Here is a 20717-nt window from a genome sequence, read left to right as displayed (position 1 = left end):
TGAATTAAAGAATTAGTAAAGTAATATTTAAAGAGTAGTTTGTGAGAGAACTGCAACAGGGTTGACCACTTGCACAGAGACAAAGCGAAACAAGATTTAAAGTTAAGGTTGAAAGTGATTGAGGGTAGAGGTTGTAATAGTGGTATAGCTTCTATCACACTGTGATAAGACTATTGAACGGTTCCCCTATACAATGAGATGGACTCTGACCTCACAATCTACCTTGTTGTGACCTTGCACCTTATTGCACTGCACTTTCTCTGTAACTGTGACACTTTACTTTGTACTGTTACTGTTTTTACCTGAACAACATCAATGCACTCTGTACTAACTCAATGTAACTGCACTGTGTAATGAATTGACCTGTACGATCGGTATGCAAGACAAGTTTTTCACTGTACCTCGGTACAAGTGACAATAATAAACCAATACCAATTACATATCATTGCTTCAGAAATAACACATAACACGATGTGTCATTGTTTATCATGTTTCTACACATATTTTATTGTCGTGCTTGACTGGGTTTTAATAAACTTTATAAAAGAGTTGAGTTGGTTTTCTCCACCAGGACACAAAGAATTGGAGACACTACCTACAGTCCCAACCCCTTCACCTCCAGCTAAACCCCCATTTCCGTACATCCCAGTCCTCCGATATCTCACTCCCCTTACCCTCATTCTCCCCCTGCTTCCCCAAACCCACACCCGTGACCCCCATCACAACACCCACGAGACCCCAACACCCCCCCACCTAACACCCACGCGACGCCCCCACCCCCCCACGACCCACCCCCACCCCCACCCCAACACCCCTGTGGCCCCCCACAACACCACCACGGCACCCCCAACACCCCCGCGACCCCCACCCCCAACGACCACCATCCCCCACCCCAACACCCCCGCCCCCAACGACCCCCACCCCAACACCCCCAACGACCACCACCCCCCACCCCCGACCTCCGACACCCCCTGCGACCCCCACCCTCGCCCCCAACGACCACCACCCCCCACCCCGACACCCCCTGCGACCCCCACCCCCGACACCCCCGCCCCCAACGACCACCGACCACCACCCCCGACACCCCCTGCGACCCCCGACCCCAACGACCCCCGACCCCCGACACCCTCCGCAACTTGTCCAGAAGATGAAAAACTCAAAACCCCGCCCCCCCTCGGACGGGAATCCCGACCAATAGGAATGCGACGGATGGGCGTGGTTTCTCTGCCCCGCCCCTCGGTGGGAATTCTGGGAGCGATATGTAAATAAGCACCGGTTATAAGCGGTTGCGCGCACAGCGTCACCCTCTCTGCTGCCGCCGGCACCGTGAACCGGACCGCTGCCTGCTCACCACCCCCCGCTCACCGCCCCCTCCGCCGCACAGTCATGTCCGACAAGCTGCCCTACAAAGTCGGTAAGGTGGGGGTCGTCATCGGCCTTTCTCTGAGCTCGGCTGCCGCTCGGCCGTGTGGGAGCAGCGTGTTCGCTGCGGGGGGGGGGGGGGAGGAGTAGGGGGGATGTGGAGCTGAGAACAAAGGGAAACCCTGAATATTTACCTCTCTGTATATGTGTCCCCTGACCAGATGTTCTTGTTGTACTTGGCCAGGACACGGGGACGGGGCGTAAGTGAGTGACTGGTGAGGAAGCTCCTCAACTTCTCCCAAATGGGATGTTATAGTGAATATTTGCAGTGCAAGGTAATTGTGTAAATTGTTCATTGGGTCAGCGGATACGGTAGAGGGAGTGTGTAGCAGGGTTAACATGACTTTTCTTTCTGACTTTTCATTTGATCTCTCCATGTTCTCCAAATGCTGAAGTTTCCTAATGTTTTCAGAAAGTGTGGAGAGACAGACTCAGATGCTGGAATCTGGAGCAATTAACAATCTGCTGGAGGAACTCAACAGGTTGAATGGAATCTGTTGAGGGGTGGGAGGCGGGGGGAGGGAGGAGAGGAATTCTTGAAGTTTCAGGTCAATGAATTGGAACTAAGCAGAGAGAAGCAGGGTGACACGAGTAGCTTGGGTGGTGAAGGTGTTTGGCATGCTGGCCTTCAGTGCATTAAGTGCAGGAGTTTGGATGTTATGTTGCAGTTATCCAAGAAGGTGAGGCTGTGCATGGAGTATTGTGTACAGGTGTGGTTACCTGGTTATAGGAAAAATATTGAAGTGGAAAGCAGATTGACAAAATGCTGCAGGGACTTGAGGCCCTGAGTTAGGGAGTGGTTGGGCAGCCTAGGACTTCCCTCCTTGGAGCATAGGAGGCTGAAGGGTGTCTTTGTAGAAGTGTACCTGATCATGAGGAGAATAGATGTGGTGGATATACTCAGTGTATTCCCAGTGAAAGGGAATCAAAAACCAACCTATTGGAGTTTCATGAGGAAATCTCAAGTAGGATGGATAAGGGAGAGGCTGTGGATGTTGTGTACTCGAGTTTTCAAAAAGCCTTCAACAAGGTGCCACACAGGAGGCTGCTTAATGGAATTAAGTCCATGGAATTACAGGAAGGATATTAGAATGGGTGGAGCATTGGCTAATAGGCAGAAAGCAAAGGGTGGGAATAAAGGGATCCTGTTCTGGTTGGCTGCTGGTTACCAGTAGTGTTCCGCAAGGGTCGGTGTTGTGTCGCTTCTTTATACAATGTATATCAATGATTTAGATCATGGAGTAAATGGTTTTGTGGTTAAGTTTCTTGATGACACCAAGATTGGTGGAGGAGTAGGGAGTATTGACGAAACAAAAGGTTGCAGAGATACTTAGACAGTTTAGGAGCATAGGTAAAAAAAATTGCAGATGAGATTCAATGTTGAGAAATGTGCAGTTGTACACTTTGGAAGAAGAAATAAGTGGGCAGATTATTATCTAGATGGGGAGAAAATTCAAAACACAAGTGCAAAGGGACTTGGGGGCCCTTGTGCATGATACCCTAAAGGTTAACCACCAGGTTGGATCGGTGGTAAGAAAAGTGAATGCTATGCTGGCATTCATTTTGAGAGGTGTAACATATAACAGGATGTGTTGATGAGGCTCTATGGGATACTGTATGCCGTTTTGGGCCCCTTATCTTAGGAAGGATGTACTGATGTTGGAGGAGGTTCAGAGAAGATTTATGAGGATGATTCCTGGAATGAAAGGGCATGCATACAATGAGCGTTTGTTGGCTCTTGGACTGTTCTCATTGGAGTACAGAAGAATGAGATGGGACCTGAGAAACATTTAGAATGTTGAAAGAACTGGACAGTAAATGTAGCTAAGTTGTTTCCCTTGGGTGAGTCCAGGACTAGAGACTAATCTTAGAATTAGTGGGTACCCATTTAGAACAGAAATGAGGAGAAACTTCTTTTGACAGAGGGTCATGGATTTATAGAATTCGTTGCCACATACAGCTGTGGAGGCCAGATCATTGGGGGTGTTTGAGGAGATTGATAGGTATCTAATTAGTCAAGGTATCAAGGGATATAGGGAAAAGGCTGGGAATTGGGGCCAGATGGGAGAATAGTTTAGCTCATGGTGAGATAGTAGAGCAGATCGATGGGCCAAATAGCCTACTTCTGCTCCTTTATCTTGTGATAGGTTTAAGGTGAGAAGGGAAAGATTTAAATGGGACTTGAGGGGCAACCTCTTCACACAGGGCGGTGTGTGTGGAATGAGTTGCTGGAGAAAGTGGTTGAAGCAGTTAAAATAACATTTAAGACAGCTGGGCAGCTACATAGCTAGGAAGGTTTTTGAGGGATGTAGGCCAAATGTGGGCAGATGGGACTTTGGTGGGCATCTTGGTTGGCATGTATGTTGGGCTGAAGGGCCTGTTTCTGTGCTATCTGACGGGCTCTATCACTCTATAGCAAGTATAAAAGGAGTGGAGGAAGTAGTTGGGGGTAATGAGTGGTGGACTGAGGAGGGATGAAAGATGACGCACAGATTCTCAGGTAAGAGAAGGGGTAGAGTGGGAGACAGACAGAGGCGGATGGATGATAGTTGGACGCTGACAAAAGAGGGTGTAAAGCGGGAACACAAAAAGCTACCAGTGTTGGAATCTGCTAAGAAAAGTGATAATGGCAACAATTATGGGAGAGGTAAAGGGCAAATGGGACCAGAATCAGATGGGGGAAGATTTGGTGAGCCAGTGGGTGAAATGTGTGGGTAGAAAGGAGAGGAGGGATGAAAATGGGTGATGAGGCCTGGGGTGGGTGGCAGAATGGTATTTGAAAAGGGACCAAATGGGTGGACCAGAGGATTGGAAGGGGGAGAGGTGGGAGAAGTGTGGTGAGGGTTACTTCAAATTAGAAAATTCGATGTTCATACCATTAGGTTGCTGGCAACTTTGGTGGAACCTGAGGTGTTGGGTCTCACCCTGGCAGTGAAGGCTGAGGATGGACAGGTCAGTGTGGGAATGGGAAGGAAAATTGAGATAGTGTGAATCTAGGTGTTGGTGACGGCCATTGCAGACAAAATGCAGATACTCTGCAGAATTGTTGCCTAGTCTGTGCTTGGTCTTGCTGATGCTTTGAGTTGGCAGAGGAAGTGGTTGAGGCAGGTACATTAACAATATTTAAAAGGCACTTGGACAGGTACATGAATAAGAAAGGTTTTGAGGGATATGGGCCAAATGTGGGCTGCAGGGCCTGTTTCTGTGCTCTTACTCTGTGACTCTATGGAGAGGCCATATTGGAAGCATTAAATGCAGCAAATGAGGATGGAGAAGGTGCACGTGAATCTTTGACTCACCTGAAAACTGTTTAGGTGTTTGAATGGCGGTGAGACAGGTGTAAGTGTATGTGCTGCACCTCCTACAGATGCAGGGCAAAGTGCCAGGGTTCAGGGTGGGGATGAGTGAGCAGATGGAGTCACAGAGAATGGTGCCTGCTGAAGGTGGGGAGGGGAGAAAATGTGTCAAGTGATGGGATCTCGTTGTATCGGGCAGAAATTATGTAGCGGATTTAGAAGCTAGTTGTGTGAAAGGTGAGGACTAGGGGAATGCTATCCTTTTTTGGAAGGAGGTGGGGTGAGTGCAGATGTCCTGGAATAGGTCTCAGCTTTGAGCAGGTGCAACAGACGTGGTGAAAGGGGTGGGATCCTTACAAGGGACAGAGTGGGAAGAAGTATAGTCAAGGGAGCCATGGGAGTCAGTGGGTTTATACAAAGTTTATAATGGTAGTCTAAATTGTGGTGTTTGGAATTGAGTATCATCTAGCTGAAGGGCAATTTATGACTTATGAAAGTCTCTACTGATACTTTTGCCTAATACTAAGGTTTTCACAAGGATATAGGAGTGGGCCACCTACCTCTTAAGCTTTCCCATTTAATATGATCATGGTTGATCTGCCCTGGGTCTTAACTATTCTGTGCCAGTTTCTTGTAGCACCAAATTCCCTAGTCTTTCAAGAAGTTATCTACCTCTTTAAATACTTTTCTAATCCAGTCTCAACAATTATCTGGTGCAGAGAATTCCAGAGATTTGCTACCCTCTGTGAATGGAAACATTTGAATATCTACCCTGTTGTGCCCCTTTGGGGTTTTATTTCATTAAGATCGCCTCCTTGTTTATCTAAACTCCAAAGCCAACTTCTTGAATGGCTTGTGATAAGATTACCTGTCATCCACTGAATCTTGTTCTGGCTTCCTCCAATGTTACTGTATTCTTCCTTGAATAAGGGGACCACGAGTGTGCCTCCTGCTCTAGGTGTGGCCTACCAATATCCTGTACAATTGCCACAGTACTTCATGTTACTCCAGCCTCCTTGTGATAAATACCAATGTGCCATTTACCTTCCCCAACTGTTGGCTGCACTTGCCAACATTTTGTGATTCATGTGCAAGAACACTACACATCACACGCAAGTGCTTTTTCTCCATTTAGATGATACTTTGCCTTTGGATTGCTTTCACTGAAGTTCATGACCTTGCACTACCACACATTAAACTCGGCCAAGTTTTTGGCCATTAACTCAAACTATGTACATTTTTCTGCTGAGTCCAAACATTCTCATGGCAACATACCTTCCCACCCATTTAACTGTCACTAGCAAACTTGGATACCTGTTACAGTGCTTCCCCTGCTTGGCTTCCCCCAACTTCAAGTTAATAACTTGTTGTTCAAACAAAAGCATTCAGCAGGAATATTGTGATGGTGGATATCTTTTGGCTTTGTGTTGTCAGAGACTGACATGGACAGTCACTTAAATATGCTGGTGCCACAAGTCTATTTTCAAATGCAAGATAAATTGGTGCACTTTTTTAATAAGGTGGCTAAATACAGCAGATGCTGATACTTGGAATTCTCATGGAGGGAAAGATGTTTAGTGTTTTAGCTTAAGGTCAAAGTTTAAGAAACAAACTTGAAAATGGTCATGTGAATGAGAGCAAACAAACATCTGTGATAATGGAATGCAGGATGGAAAAATATCAGGGGATATTTTGAGTTGCAAAAGGATGATAATGGAAGGAAGGGTTGGTATGGAACAATCCACCCTGAAATGCATGTAAGTTGGCTGGGTACAGCTCCAAGCGACATGGCAGAATTCACAACCATATCACCAGGGCAACTGCAGTGGTTCAATGCATCCACTTCCCGAACCATTGAAAAGGTTTTTTTTAAAAGATGTGGTCATTATCAAACCAGCCCAACATTTATTGTCCTTCCCTAATCACCATAAAGATGGTGGCCTACACATGTGACCATCTGGGCCATTTCAGAGTACAATTAAGGGAATGATCAGCTTGTTGGACTTGTACAAAATACCAATATTAACAGGAATTGAAGAACAAATATGCAGTGATATTGTGGCGATTTGCAAGAATAAGAAGTTGTCAAAGTAGAGGATTTTAACTTTTCTGACACTGGGACTGTTAAGGGCTTAGATGGGGTGGAATTTAAGTGTTCAGGAAAGTTTCTTCAGGCAATATACAGAGGGTGCTGGTAGGGAGGTGGCAAAGCTTGACCTACTTGGGGAAATGGGGCAAAGCAAGTGACTGGTAACATTGGGGCAGCATTTTTGTACTAGTGACCATAGTTCGATTAGTTTTAAAATAATTATGGAAAATGACAGAACTGGTTCTTGGGTTCCAATTAATTGGGGCAAGGCAAATTTTGACCACGTGAGAGGAACTTGCAAAGGTCGTTAGTGGGCAAAGGGACCTCTGCAAGTGGGAGGCTTTTAAGATGAAATAATGAGAGCTCAATGTCTGCATTTTCCTATTAGATTGAAGGGCAAGGTTGGGAGGTGTAGGGAACCCTGGATGATGAGAGATATTGAGGCCCTGGCCAGGCCCCAGGGAAAAGGAGGCATGGGTCGGGTACAGGCAGCTGGTATCAAGGGAATCCCTGCAAGAGTGTCCATGAGTTTGCTTTGGCAGAGAAATTTAAGGAGAATCCAAAGAGATTTTGTAAATGTATAACAAAAAGATTAATTAGAGAATAGGACCCCTCAAAGACCCAAGTGGGCATCTTTTGTGTGGAGCTGTAGGAGATGGTTGAGGTCCTTGATAAATATTTTTCCAGTTTTACAGTGCATAAAGATGTGAAGACTTGAGGTAGGAAAAGTTAATGGAGAGATCTTGGGGTCAGTCTGCATTACAGTAGACAATATGCTGGACATTTTAATATATGAAGGTGGACAAATTTCCATGGCCTGACCAGGTCTATCCAAAGATAATGTGGGAGGCTCAAGGAGAAACTGCAGGAGCCCTGGCTGAGATATTTGCATCATCATTTGCCATGGGTAAGGTGCCAGTAGACTGGAGGGTTGTGAATGTTGGGCCTTCGATTAAGAAGGGTGGCAAAGAAATAACTGGGAACTCTAGACCAGCAAGTCTAGCATGTGGTAGATAAGTTCCTGGAGAGGATTTGGTTGGTGGGGGTGGGGGGAAGCAGGAAGATGTATATGCTTTATGTGGAATAGTGGCTGAGTACTGTCATTTCATAGTTTAGATGTTTTCAGCTTGCTGTTTTTGGACTGAGTTGGACAATGTCATTTGTTAATTTGTCTGAATCTTGTTTCTCTTTATTGAAGCTGACATTAGTTTGGCTGAATGGGGTCGGAAAGCAATTGAGATTGCTGAAAATGAGATGCCTGGCTTGATGATGATGAGGAAGATGCATGGAGAAACAAAACCACTCAAAGGGGCTCGAATTGCAGGCTGTCTTCACATGACTGTTCAAACTGCTGTGCTGATTGAAACTCTTACAGAACTTGGGGCAGAGGTAATGTTGGTGTAGACAACGATTTAGTACAGTACTGTGGCGACTCACCGTTTAGTCGGGCGAACCAGCTCGGCAGTCGGGTCGCGCGGCGTCGGAGCGATGAGGCCCAAGATGGCGGCGGGCCTCGTCTTTCCGAGCGACGGGGAGAACCCGCGCGCGGGAAAGTCTTGATGACGTAGTACTTATGTCATTGCCGGTTGTTTTGGGCGGGAACATTCTCCCTTAAAGGGCCCGCGCAAGGCGGGAAAATAAACCAGTTCTTGTTTGGCAATCCTCCAACTAGCGTCTTGTTTTATTCCGTGGTAGCAACCGCTACATTGGTGACCCCGATGGTCCAAACGGCTTTTGGACCCGCGCAATGGACGACAGTGCAGCAGCCAATGCAGTGGCCCTCAAGCTGCCCACCTTTTGGACACTTCGGCCCAGCGTCTGGTTTGACCAGGCCGAAGCGCAATTCCACCTTCGGCAGATCACCTCCGACTCCACGAAGTACTACCATGTGGTTAGCTCTCTGGACCAAGAGACAGCTGCCCAGGTTGGAGACTTCATCCAGTCGCCTCCGGAGGAAGATAAGTACCCGGCTTTCAAAGACCTTTTGATTAGGACCTTTGGCCTCTCCCGTTGTGAGCGCGCCGCCTGCCTGCTTCATCTGGATGGCCTGGGGGACAGATCCCCATCTGCCCTAATGAATGAGATGCTGGCATTGTCCGAGGGACACAAGCCATGCCTGATGTTCGAACAGGCCTTTCTCGAACAGCTCCCTGATGACATCCACTTGTTGTTAGCTGACGCCGACTTCAGCAACCCCCGTGAGGTGGCCGCCTGGGCAGATGTCCTGTGGAGGGCCAAGCGCGAGAGCGGTTCGTCCGTCAGTCAAATCACCAGGCCGCGAGCCCAACGCCCGCCTCGCCCGGCCCCAGCAACCGAGCAGCCACGCCCCAGGAACGCAGATGACGACACGGGTGACCAGCTGTGCTTCTACCATCAGAGGTGGGGTGCGGAGGCCCGTCGATGCCGCCCACCCTGCAAGTTTCAGGGAAACGCCAGGGCCAGCCGCCGCTGATGGCTACGGCGGCTGGCCGCCGACAGAGCCTCCTCTTCGTTCAGGACAAGAAATCTGGACGGCGTTTCCTCGTTGATACTGGAGCGGAGGTCAGTATTTTGCCCCCGACCAGCCGCGACACGTGACAGGCCACCAGGTCCTCTACTCAATGCCGCCAACGGTACAACGATACGGTCTTTCGGCATCCGTACACTTCAATTACAATTTGGCGGCAGCCGTTTTACCTGGACCTTTACCCTTGCCACCGTTGCCCGACCACTCCTAGGAGCCGATTTCCTTCAGGCCCACAACCTGTTAGTCGACCTGCGAAGGAAGCAGTTAGTCCACTCTTGCACTCTCCAGACCTATCCCCTGGGAGAAATCAGCCCACCAGCCCCGCGCCTGGACTCCATTTCCCTTTCTGGTGACGATTTCGCCAAGCTCCTAGCTGAATTCCCATCGATTTTGGCACCTTCGTTTACAAATTCTAGGCCCAAACACGGGGTACGACACCACATCATTACTACAGGGCCACCCCTTCATGCCCGAGCACGACGATTACCTCCAGACAAGCTCCGCCTGGCAAAGGAAGAGTTCTGTCACATGGAGGAGCTGGGGCTTGTTCGCAGGTCAGACAGCCTCTGGGCCTCCCCCCTGCACATGGTCCCCAAAGCCACCGGAGGGTGGAGGCCCTGCGGCGACTACCGCAGGCTGAATGACGCCACCACCCCGGACCGCTATCCCATCCCTCACATCCAGGACTTCGCAGCAAACTTACACAGGGCCTGCATCTTTTCCAAAGTGGACCTCGTTAGGGGATACCACCAAATCCCGGTCCATCCCGATGACGTCCCCAAAACTGTGATTATCACCCCATTCGGCCTGTTCGAATTCCTTCGGATGCCGTTCGGCCTTAAGAACGCTGCGCAGACCTTCCAGCGGCTGATGGACGCGGTAGACCGAGACCTGGACTTCGTGTTCATTTACTTAGACGACATACTGATCGCCAGCCGTAACCTCCAGGAACACCTTTCCCACCTCTGCCAGCTGTATTCCTGCCTCCGCGATTTCAGCCTCACGATCAACCTGTCCAAGTGCCAATTCGGACTTGACTCTATCGATTTCCTTGGCCACAAAATCACCAGCGACGGGGCAACACCCCTACCCGCCAAGGTGGATGCTATCTGCCATTTTGCCCGCCCCGACACAGTCAAAGGCCTACAGGAATTCCTTGGGATGGTCAGCTTTTACCATCGGTTCATCCCTGCAGCAGCCCGTATCATGCGCCCTCTGTTCTCGCTGCTGGCTGGTAAGGGCAAGGACATCACCTGGACTGACGAGGCTGCGGCTGCTTTCGTTAAGGCCAAAGACGCCCTGGCAGACGCCACAATGCTTGTACACCCCAGGACTGACGTCCCGACTGCCCTCACGGTAGACGCGTCCAATACCACGGTGGGTGGGGTACTGGAACAGCTACTCGAAGGCCGCTGGCAACCCTTGGCATTTTTCAGCAAGCACCTTAGACCGCCCGAACTGAAGTACAGCACTTTTGATCGGGAACTTCTAGCACTGTATCTGGCGGTCCGGCATTTCCGATACTTTCTAGAAGGCAGGCCTTTCACCGATCATAAGCCTCTGCCCTTTGCCTTCTCCAAAGTCTCCGATCCCTGGTCAGCTCGTCAGCAGAGACATTTATCCTACATTTCCGAATTCACAGCTGACATCCAACATGTCTCTGGAAAGGATAATGTCGTTGCTGATGCCCTTTCCAGACCAACCATCCACAACCTATCCTTGGGTGTCGACTACACGGCCCTAGCTGACGCACAGCAAGCCGACGACGAACTGCCCAGCTACAGAACCGCAGTCTCGGGTCTGCAGCTCCGAGATTTCTTGGTTGGTCCAGGTCAGCGGACCCTACTTTGCAACGTTGCGACGGGTCAGCCCCGCCCTATAGTCCCTGCAGCCTGGCGGAGATGCGTTTTTGACTCGGTACATGGGTTGGCGCACCCGTCCATCAGATCTACTGTCCGACTGGTCGCCAGCAAGTTTGTCTGGCATGGCCTGCGCAAACAGGTCAGTGAGTGGGCCAGGACTTGTCCGCACTGCCAGACGTCAAAAATCCAGCGATACACCAAGGTCCCACCACAGCAGTTCGAGCCTACCCGTAGGAAGTGTGACCACATACATGTCGACCTCGTGGGCCCTCTGCCGGTTTCAAGAGGAGCCCGGTACCTCCTTACCATCGTGGACCGGTTCACGAGGTGGCCTGAGGCAACCCCCCTGACTGACATCACAACTGATTCCTGCGCCCGGGCGCTGCTCACAACTTGGGTCTCACGTTTTGGTGTTCCGGCCCACATCACTTCAGACAGGCACCCAATTCACTTCCAGTCTCTGGGCTGCATTAGCGAACCTGCTAGGGACGCAGCTGCACACCACCACAGCCTACCATCCTCAATCAAACGGGTTGGTGGAACATTTTCACCGCCATCTGAAATCAGCCTTGATGGCTCGCCTTTAGGGTCCTAACCGGGTTGACGAGCTGCCTTGGGTCCTGCTCGGCATACGCACTGCCCCTAAAGAAGACTTCCGCACTTCGTCAGCTGAGCTTGTGTATGGGGCGTCCCTAGTTGTCCCCGGGGATTTCATACCTGCCCTTCGGGACCAAGGGGAACAACCCCCAGCAGTCCTGCAAAGACTGCGCGAGAAGCTTGGCAACTTGGCCCCGATTCCCACCTCACGGCATGGTCAAGCCCCATCCTGCCAGCCCAAGGAACTACGGGACTGTAAGTTTGTTTTCGTTTGCAGGGGCACACCTCGGGCGCCATTGCAACGACCATATGAGGGACCGTTCCGAGTCATACGGAATAACGGATCCACCTTTATTTTGGACATTGGAGGCAAGGAACAGGTTTTCACGGCGGACCGCCTCAAACCGGCCCATTTGGATCTGCAACAACCTGTTGAGGTTGCAACGCCGCAACGCAGAGGCCGGCCCCCTAAGCGGCAGCTGGCACAGCCCACGGACCTTGGGGACTGTATCACCGGTTCTGGGGGGGGTTGTGTGGCGACTCACTGTTTAGTCGGGCGAACCGGCTCGGCAGTCGGGTCGCGCGGCGTCGGAGCGACGAGGCCCAAGATGGCGGTGGGCCTCGTCTTTCCGAGCGATGGGGAGAACCCGCACGCGGGAAAGTCTTGACGTAGTACTTACGTCATTGCCAGTTGTTTTGGGCGGGAACATTCTCCCTTAAAGGGCCCGCGCAAGGCGGGAAAATAAACCAGTTCTTGTTTGGCAATCCTCCGACTAGCATCTTGTTTTATTCCGCGGTAGCAACCGCTACAGTATCTAATTTCATTTGAATTTTCCAGGACATTACAGTGTAAGACAGACTTTAAACACTTGAGATTTGTATTGTAGGAAGGCTCCAACTTTTACAGCTGTATTTTCACCAGCCTTCTGTCCTTTTAGCTTCCAGCAGCTGCTGTTCTCTCGGTTCCAATAGTTTTCTTGTTTGTCCTTGTTATTTACAGTTCCACATAGATCAACTGCCACTTCACCTCCAGCAATTTGTCAAGTTGGCTTCCAGTACAAGTCATCGTCCTTTTGGTCTCCACCCTTATCACATAGAGTTCCTAAATTTTTTATTTGTATGTGTAGCTGTTGGTGTATGTGTAGCTGTTGGCATATGTGCTGAATTTAGCAGAGGGTGGACATTGTTCAGGAAGATGTGAAGAGAAATGGTCAATATTTCAGGCTGGACAATCTTTGTTAGAATTGTGAAGAAACACAAGAAGCTTGTAAACTGAGAGCTTGGATAAGTACATGGGACAATGGTATTGTGGCTCTTGCAGAGACTTGGCTGTCACCAGGGCAGGAATGGATATGGAATATTCCTGGTTTTCAGTGTTTTAAAAGGGATAGGGAAGGGGGGGAGAAGAGGAGGAGGGGTGGTGATACTGGTCAGGGATGCTATTACAGCTGCAGAAAGGGTGGATAATGCAGAACGATCCTCTCTAGGGTCAGTATAGGTGGAAGATAGGAACAAGAAAGGAGCAGTTACTCTACTGGGAGTATTCTATAGGCCTCCTGGTAGCAGCAGGGATACTAAGGAGCAGATGGGGAGGCAGATTTTGGAAAGGTGCAAAAATAACAGCGTTGTTACCATGGGAGCCTTCAACTTCCCAAATATTGACTGGCACCTGCTTAGTGCCAAAGGTTTAGATGGGGCAGAGTTTTAAGTGTATCCAGGATGGATTCCTGTCACAGTATGTTGACAGACTGACTAGAGGGAATGCCATATTAGATCTAGTATTAGGTAATGAACTGGGTCAGCTGACATATCTTGGGTGAGCGTTTGGGGGACACTGACCAGATTTAGATGTAATTCAATGTCCCAAATGGGTATACCTTGAGTATGAATCAGTGCAAGGACTTTCGTTAGTTTCTATTTTAGGAGCCTCTCTCCCTTTTGCACTTACTAAATTGAGTAAACATATGACTAACCCAATAGTTAAACATACAATTCTGTAAATTCTTTTGGATTGAATAAAATTATCAAGCCCCATTCAATCTAATTTTTTCTTTCAACCATCCAGAATTGACTTAGTTTTTCTTTATGGAAAATGAAGGGAATGACATGTTTTCATCTATTCATTGATAACTTTTTATCTTTTGAACAGTTGTCTAATACAATTTGCTTAAATCACATTTTTTTGATACTTAAGATTAGAAGTTTTTTAAAAGTTACGATGCCGCCTTTTCCAACTCCATATAAAATTGAAATTACGGAAAAAATTTTAGGCTTTAATCCCTATCAGAAGGGCTTGATAGCAATAATTTATGATCAGATTATGAACATACATCCAGAGACACTTGATAAAATTACAATGAATGGGAAAGAGAACTCCAGATACTTTTACCCACAGAGACATAGAAGAAAATTCTTCAGTTAGTTAATACACCTTCACTGTATGTCAGACACCTTGATACAATTTAAGGTGGGTCACAGGACCCATATGTCGAAGGACAAGTCAGCCTGTTTATCACCATATAAATCCTAGATGTGATGGATGTAATTTGGAGGTGGCTTCCCTGACATGTGTTTTGGTCCTGTCCTCTTTTGGAAAAATATTGGAAGGACATTTTTAACATTATTTCAACTGTATTGAATATTGATTTACAACCTCACCTAATCACTGCAATTTTTGGGTCACCAATGATGGAATCTGGCCACCTTCTTGCTGCTGCTTGTCGTATGATTGCCTTGTTACATTAATGGCCAAGTGATCCATTTTGTTTAAATGGAAGGATCCAATACCTCTCACTTTTCAATGGTTTTCTCAAACTATATTATGTTTAAACTTAGAAAAAATTAGGAGTGGCACTGTTGATTCTTTGCTTAAATTTGAGGAAGTTTGGAGTCCATTTATTCAATATTTTCATATGATATAGGTCCCTTTTCAATAATCTTTGAATTTAGAGGAGCGGAGTTGATGACATAATAATGCTCTTTGTTCATCGAGAAATATCAGTCCAGTTTTTTCTTTTGAAATTTTTTTGTTTCGTTTTATTACTTACAATTTTTTTCGATTTGCGGTTTTATAATCTTTTCCTGTCTCCTTTTGTTTTTTGTAATATATTCATTTACCAAGAAACCATGGGGTTGACAATATATTTATTCTTTGACTATATATGTCATGATTGTCCTCCCAGTCTTTGTATTACATGTATAATTATTGATGTTATATGTATTAATCTGCATTAATTTGAAAATTAATAAAAAAAGATTGAAAAAGAAAGATCTAGTATTAGGTAATGAACCGGGTCAGGTGACAGATCTCTCGGTGGGTGAGCATTTGGGGGACAGTGACCACTACTCCATAACCTTTAGCATTGTCATGGACAATGATAGGAGCAAAGAGGACAGGAAAATATTTAATTGGGGAAAAGCAAATTATGAGGCTATAAGGCTAGAACTTGAGTGTGTAAATTGCATGACATTTTTGAAGGGAAATGTACTATGGAGATGTAGTTGATGTTCGGGGATCTCTTGCAGGATGTTAGGGATTAATCTGTCCCAGTGAGGCGGTGAAGGAACCATGGATGACCAGAGGTGGAACAACTAGTTGGGAAGAAGGCGGCAGCGTACATAAGGTGTAAGCAGCAAGGATCAGATAGGGCTTGTGAGTAGCAAGGAAGGAAAAGAAGGGGCTGAGGAGAACAAGGGGACATGAAAAGTCTTTGGCGAGTAGGGTTAAGGAGAATCCCAAGGCCTTTTTCTCATATGTGAAGAGCAGAAGGATGATGAGAGTAAAGGTAGGTCTGATTAAAGACAAAGGTGGGAAGATGTGCCTGGAAGCTGTGGAAGTGGGTGAGGTTCTCAATAAATACTTCTCTTCAGTATTCACCAAGGAGAGGGGTCTTGATGCTGAGGACAGTGTTGGTAAGGATAATGTTCTAGAGCATGTAGATATCAAGAGAGGATGAGTTGGAGCTGTTAGAAAATATTAGGACAGAAGTCCCTGGTGCCTGATGGAATATTCCCCAGGCTGCTCTGTGAGGCAAGGGAGGAGATTGCTGAACAGTTAGCTTGGATATTTGAGCCCTAGTTGTCCACAGGAATAGTATTGGAGGGTGGCAAATGTTGTCCCCTTATTCAAAAAAAAAGGTAGTAGGGTGAGTCCAAGGAAATTACAGACCAGTGAGCCTTATGTCTGTGGTAGGCAAGCTGTTAGAAGGGATTCTAAGAGATGGGATCTATGAGCATTTAGAGAATCATGGACCAATTAGGGGCAGCCAGCATGGCTTTGAAGGGAAGATCTCGTCTCACAAGCCTGATAGGGTTCTTTGAGGAGGTGACCAGGAAGATTGAGGGTAGTGTAGTTGATGTGGTCCACATGGATTCTAGTAAGGCGTTTGACAAGGTTGCACATAGTAGGCTTAAGAAGGTCAGAGGGCAAGAGATCCAGGGAGGCTTGGCAGTGTGGATTCAGAATTGGCTTGCATGTAGAAAGCAGAGGGTTGTGGTGGAGGGAGTGCATTCAGAGTGGAGGGCTGTGACTAGCGGTGTCCCACAGGGATCGGTTCTGGGACCTCTACTTTTCGTGATATTAATGGTTTGGATGGGGGGGGTGGAAGGATGGGTTAGCAAGTTTGCAGATGACAAAGGTTGGTGGTGTTGTGGATAGTGTGGAGGGCTGTCTAAGCTTAGAGGGATATTGATAGGATGCAGAGCTGGGCTGACAAGTGGCAGATGGAGTTCAATCCGGACAAGTGAGATGGTGCACTTTGGAAGGACGAACTCCAAGGCAGAGTACAAGGTTAATGGCAGGATTCTGTGGAGTGTGGAGGAGCAGAGGGATCTGGGGGTTCATATCCACAGATCACTGAAAGTTGCCTCACAGGTAGATAGGGTAGTTAAGAAAGCTTATGGGATGTTAGCATTCATAAATCGTGGGATGGAGTTTAAGAGCCGTGAGGTAATGATGCAGCTCTACAAAACTCTGGTTAGACCACACTTGGAGTACTGTGTCCAGTTCTGGTCACCTCATTATAGGAAGGATGTGGAGGTGTTGGAAAGGGTGCAGAGGAGATTTACCAGGATGCTGCCTGGATTAGAAAGTATGGATTATGAGGAGAGACAAAAGGGGCTCAGGCTCTACTCATTGCAGAGGAGGAGGATGAAGGGAGACATGATAAAGGTATACAAAATATTATGAGGAATAGATAGACGGCCAGCACCTCTTTCCCAGGGCACCAATCCTCAATACAAGAGGGCATGGCTTTAAGGTAATGGGTGGGAAGTTCAAGGGAGATATCAGAAGGAGGTTTTTCCACCCAGAGTGGTTGGTGCATGGAATGCACTGCCGAGGGTGGTGGGGCAGGCTGATATGTTGGTCAAGTTGAAGAGATTGTTAGATAAGCATATGGAGGGATATGTGGGAGGAAGGGGTTTGATAGTCTTAGTTGTGGTTTAAAGGTTGGCACAACATGGTGGATGAAGGGCCTGTATTGTGTTGTATTTTTCTCTGGTTCTAAAGCTGCAGGTAGGTGAGGGCGATATCTTATAGGCTAAAAGTGGGACCATAAGGATAAGCTGTAAGCAAGGTTAACTGGTCAATGACTGAACAGGAATAGAGAAAATAGACAAAAGAACATGGATAAAAGAATGTGGGAGTTGCCAAGTGCAGAGCTGGAAGACAAGCCCAGTAGTTTAGCTAGGCATGTCCTCATTCCCAGAGGGGGAAAGATTGGGCTGAGGTAATATTGCAGTTGGATGCTTGATACAGATGTAGAAATCAAGTTGCCTGAGGTTGTAGAATTCATTATTGATCCAGAAGACTGCAATGTGCCAAGATGAAAATGAGGTGCTGTTCCTCAAGCTTGCATTAGGCCTTGCTGTGACAGTGCAGAGGCCACAGACTGATGGGTCAGGGTGGAATGAGGAATTGAAACGGCAGACAATGGGAAGCTTGGGGCTGCACCCATGGACTGAAATGGGTGTCTCAGAAAGTGATCACCCAATGTATGTATAGAGTCATAGAACATGGAAACTGAACCTTTGGCCCAACTCATCCATGCCTACCAAGATGACCATCTAATCTACTCCCATATGCCCACATTTGATCATGCCCCTTTAAACCTTTCCTATCCACGTATCTGTCCAAATGCCTTTTAAATGTTGTTGTATCTGCCTTAACCACTTCCTCTGGCAGCTCATTCCATTACTCTAAGGTTACAGCAGCATATAGATCAATTACAGGTATGGGCAAAGAAGTGGGAGATAGACTAATCTGGGCAAGTGAGGTGTTGCACTTTGGCAGGTTAAATGAAAGAAAGTATACCGTTAATGGTAGGCCCCTCAATAGCACTGAAGCACAGAGGGATCTTGGGGTCCATAGTTCACAAAGTGGCTACACAAGTGGATAAGGTGGTAAACATAGAACATTACAGCACTGTAGAGGCCCTTTGGCCCATGATGTTGTGCTGGCCTTTTAGCCTCAGATAAATATAACCATTTGCTCCCATGTACCCCTCCACTTTTCTATCATCCGTGTGCCAATGAGTCTCTTAAATGTTCCTAATGGATCTGCCTCTACCAGCACCCCTGGCAGCATGTTCCATGCACCCACCACTCTGTAAAAATAAAAAAACACTTGCCTCTGATATCTTCCCCCCCCCCCCCCCCCCCAAGTACTTGCTTCCAATCACCTTTACCTTATGGCCCCTTGTGTTAACCATTTCTGCCCTGGGGGGAAAAGTCTCTGGATGTGCACTCTATCTATGCCTCTTATCTTGTACACATCTATCAGGTCACTTCTCATCCTCCTTTGCTTCAAAGAGAAAAGCCCTAGCTCACTCAACCTATCCTCATAAGACATGCTCTCCAATCCAGGTAGCATTGTTAAATCTCCTCTGCACCCCTTCTAAACCTTCCACATCCTTCCTATAATGAGGTGACCAGAACTGAGCACAAAATTCTGAGTGCGGTCTAACCAGAGTTTTACAGAGCTCAACATTACCTCATGGGTCTTTAATTCAGTCCTCTGACAAAAAGGCCAACACACCATATGCCTTCTTAACAGCCCTATCAACTTGTGCAGCAACTTTCAGGGATCTATGGACTTGGATCCCAAGATCCCTCTGTTCCTCCACACTGCTAAGAATCCTACCATGAAGGTGTTTGGCATGCTTGCCTTCATTGTTGGGGGTGTTGAGTATAAGAGTAAGGAAGTCATGCTGCAACTATATAAAATTTTAGTCACTCCACACTTGGAGTATTGGGTGCAGTTCTGGTTGTCCCATTTTGGATGTGTAAAAGGTGCAGAAGAGGTTTACCAGGATGTTGCCTGGATTAGAGGGTATGAGCTATAAGGAAAGGTTGGACAAACTTGGGTTGTTCTCCCTAGAGCATAGGAGGCTGAGGGAGACCTTTTTAAAATTGGTGGACAGTCAGAATCTTTTCCCCTGGGTAGAAATGTTAAACACCAGAGGACATGCTTTTAAGGTTGGTGAGGGGGTTTAAAGATGAAGTGAGTGGCAAGTTTTTAAGAGTGTAGGTGCCTGGAATGGGTTACCAGGGGTAGTAGTGGAAGCAGGCAGTTGGGCGCTTTAGAGGCTTTTAGACACATGAATATGAAGGGAAAGGAGGGATATGGATGATACACGGGAAGAGGATATTTAGTATAAATTGGCATTAAGATCAGTGCAAGGTGAGCTGAATGGCCTGCCCAGTGCTGGACTGTTCTATGTACATACCATCCTCTGAAGAAGTTGCCTGTTGGGTCCCTTTTAAATCAAGGTCCCAATTATGTATCCAATTAGCTAGCTCTCCTTGTGTTCCATGTGGGATCTTGTTGAAATCCTTGCTAAAGTTGATACAGACAACGTCCACTGCCCTACCTCATCTGTCCTCTTGGATACCCTTTAAAGCTCTTAACAGATTGGTGATACAATTTCCCATGCACAGAGCCATGCTGACTATTCTTAATCAGTCCTTGCCTGTCCAAGTGCTGTTACATTCTGACCTTCACAATCTCTTGCAGTAACTTCCCCACCACTGATGTTGGGCTCACTGGCCTGTAGTTCCCTGGCTTATCTTTGCTCCCTTAAATAACAGTACAAATCAGCCACTTGTCAGTCTTCTGGAACTTTACTGTGGCTAAAGATTGATGCAAATATGTGCAAGGGCCTCTGCAATTTCTTCCCTAGCTTCCCACAAGCTCCAAGGATGCACTTGGTTGGGCCCTGGTGTTTTCTCCAATTTGAGTTACCTGGTTCAGATTGAGACAGTTACGAGGAAGGTGAGCAGCTGTTGAAAATGATGCATTTAATCTTCCCACTGTTCAGTTAGAATATATTGTTTTATTACTGTCACTTGTACCAAGGTACAGTGAAAAACTTGTCTTGCATTCCAATTGTACAGGTCAATTCATTACACACTGCAGTTACATTAGGTTAGTGCAGAGTGCATTGATGTAGTACAGGTAAAAAAAACAGTACAGTGTCGTAGCTACAGAGAGTGCAGGCAGGTAGACAATAAGGTGCAAGGTCACAACAAGGTAGATTGAGGTCAGAGTCCATCTCATCGTATAAGGGAACCATTCAACTAGTATTGGATGTTGCACTAGTAATCTGAAGCAGGGAAGTGATTGAGAGGATGTCAGTACTGTAATTGCATTTGTGAAGCTACCTGAAAATTTACAAGGTAATTCTGGTGGAGAAGCGTGTTCCCATTGTGGAGGGGAGCAGGGTCACTGATTGGGGCCCATGGAAGGTTGCTTGGTCAGTTGGACCATGGCTCTTTGTGTAGAACAACTCCTACCACATCTAAAGTTGAAATTAGTGAGATTCCTCCAAAAATTGGGGAGAATGGAGGTTGATTAAGGAATGGAAATTTGGAATGGATAAAGGTTGTAACTTGGCAATCGGAAGCAAGAACAGTGTCTGGAGTGCATGGTTCTGTGGAGATATGGT

At 47.2% G+C, this 20717-nt stretch overlaps 1 protein-coding gene across 1 annotated transcript in view; it reads left to right on the top strand.

Moving 5' to 3' along the window:
- Nucleotides 1-1272: 1272 nt before the first annotated feature.
- Nucleotides 1273-20717, top strand: part of ahcy (adenosylhomocysteinase) — a 70004-nt gene continuing 50559 nt past the window's right edge. Inside the window, exons 1-2 of the mRNA XM_052031203.1 lie at nucleotides 1273-1414; nucleotides 8006-8196. Of these exons, the coding sequence (XP_051887163.1) occupies nucleotides 1387-1414; nucleotides 8006-8196 (219 nt within the window). The 5' untranslated portion in view covers nucleotides 1273-1386. The remainder of the gene's footprint in view (nucleotides 1415-8005; nucleotides 8197-20717) is intronic.

Source organism: Pristis pectinata, chromosome 16 (assembly GCF_009764475.1).
Source record: "Pristis pectinata isolate sPriPec2 chromosome 16, sPriPec2.1.pri, whole genome shotgun sequence".
Lineage (NCBI taxonomy): Eukaryota > Metazoa > Chordata > Chondrichthyes > Rhinopristiformes > Pristidae > Pristis > Pristis pectinata.
The sequence above is the reverse complement of the archived record's forward strand: the minus strand, read 5'-3'. Positions and strand labels throughout refer to the sequence as shown.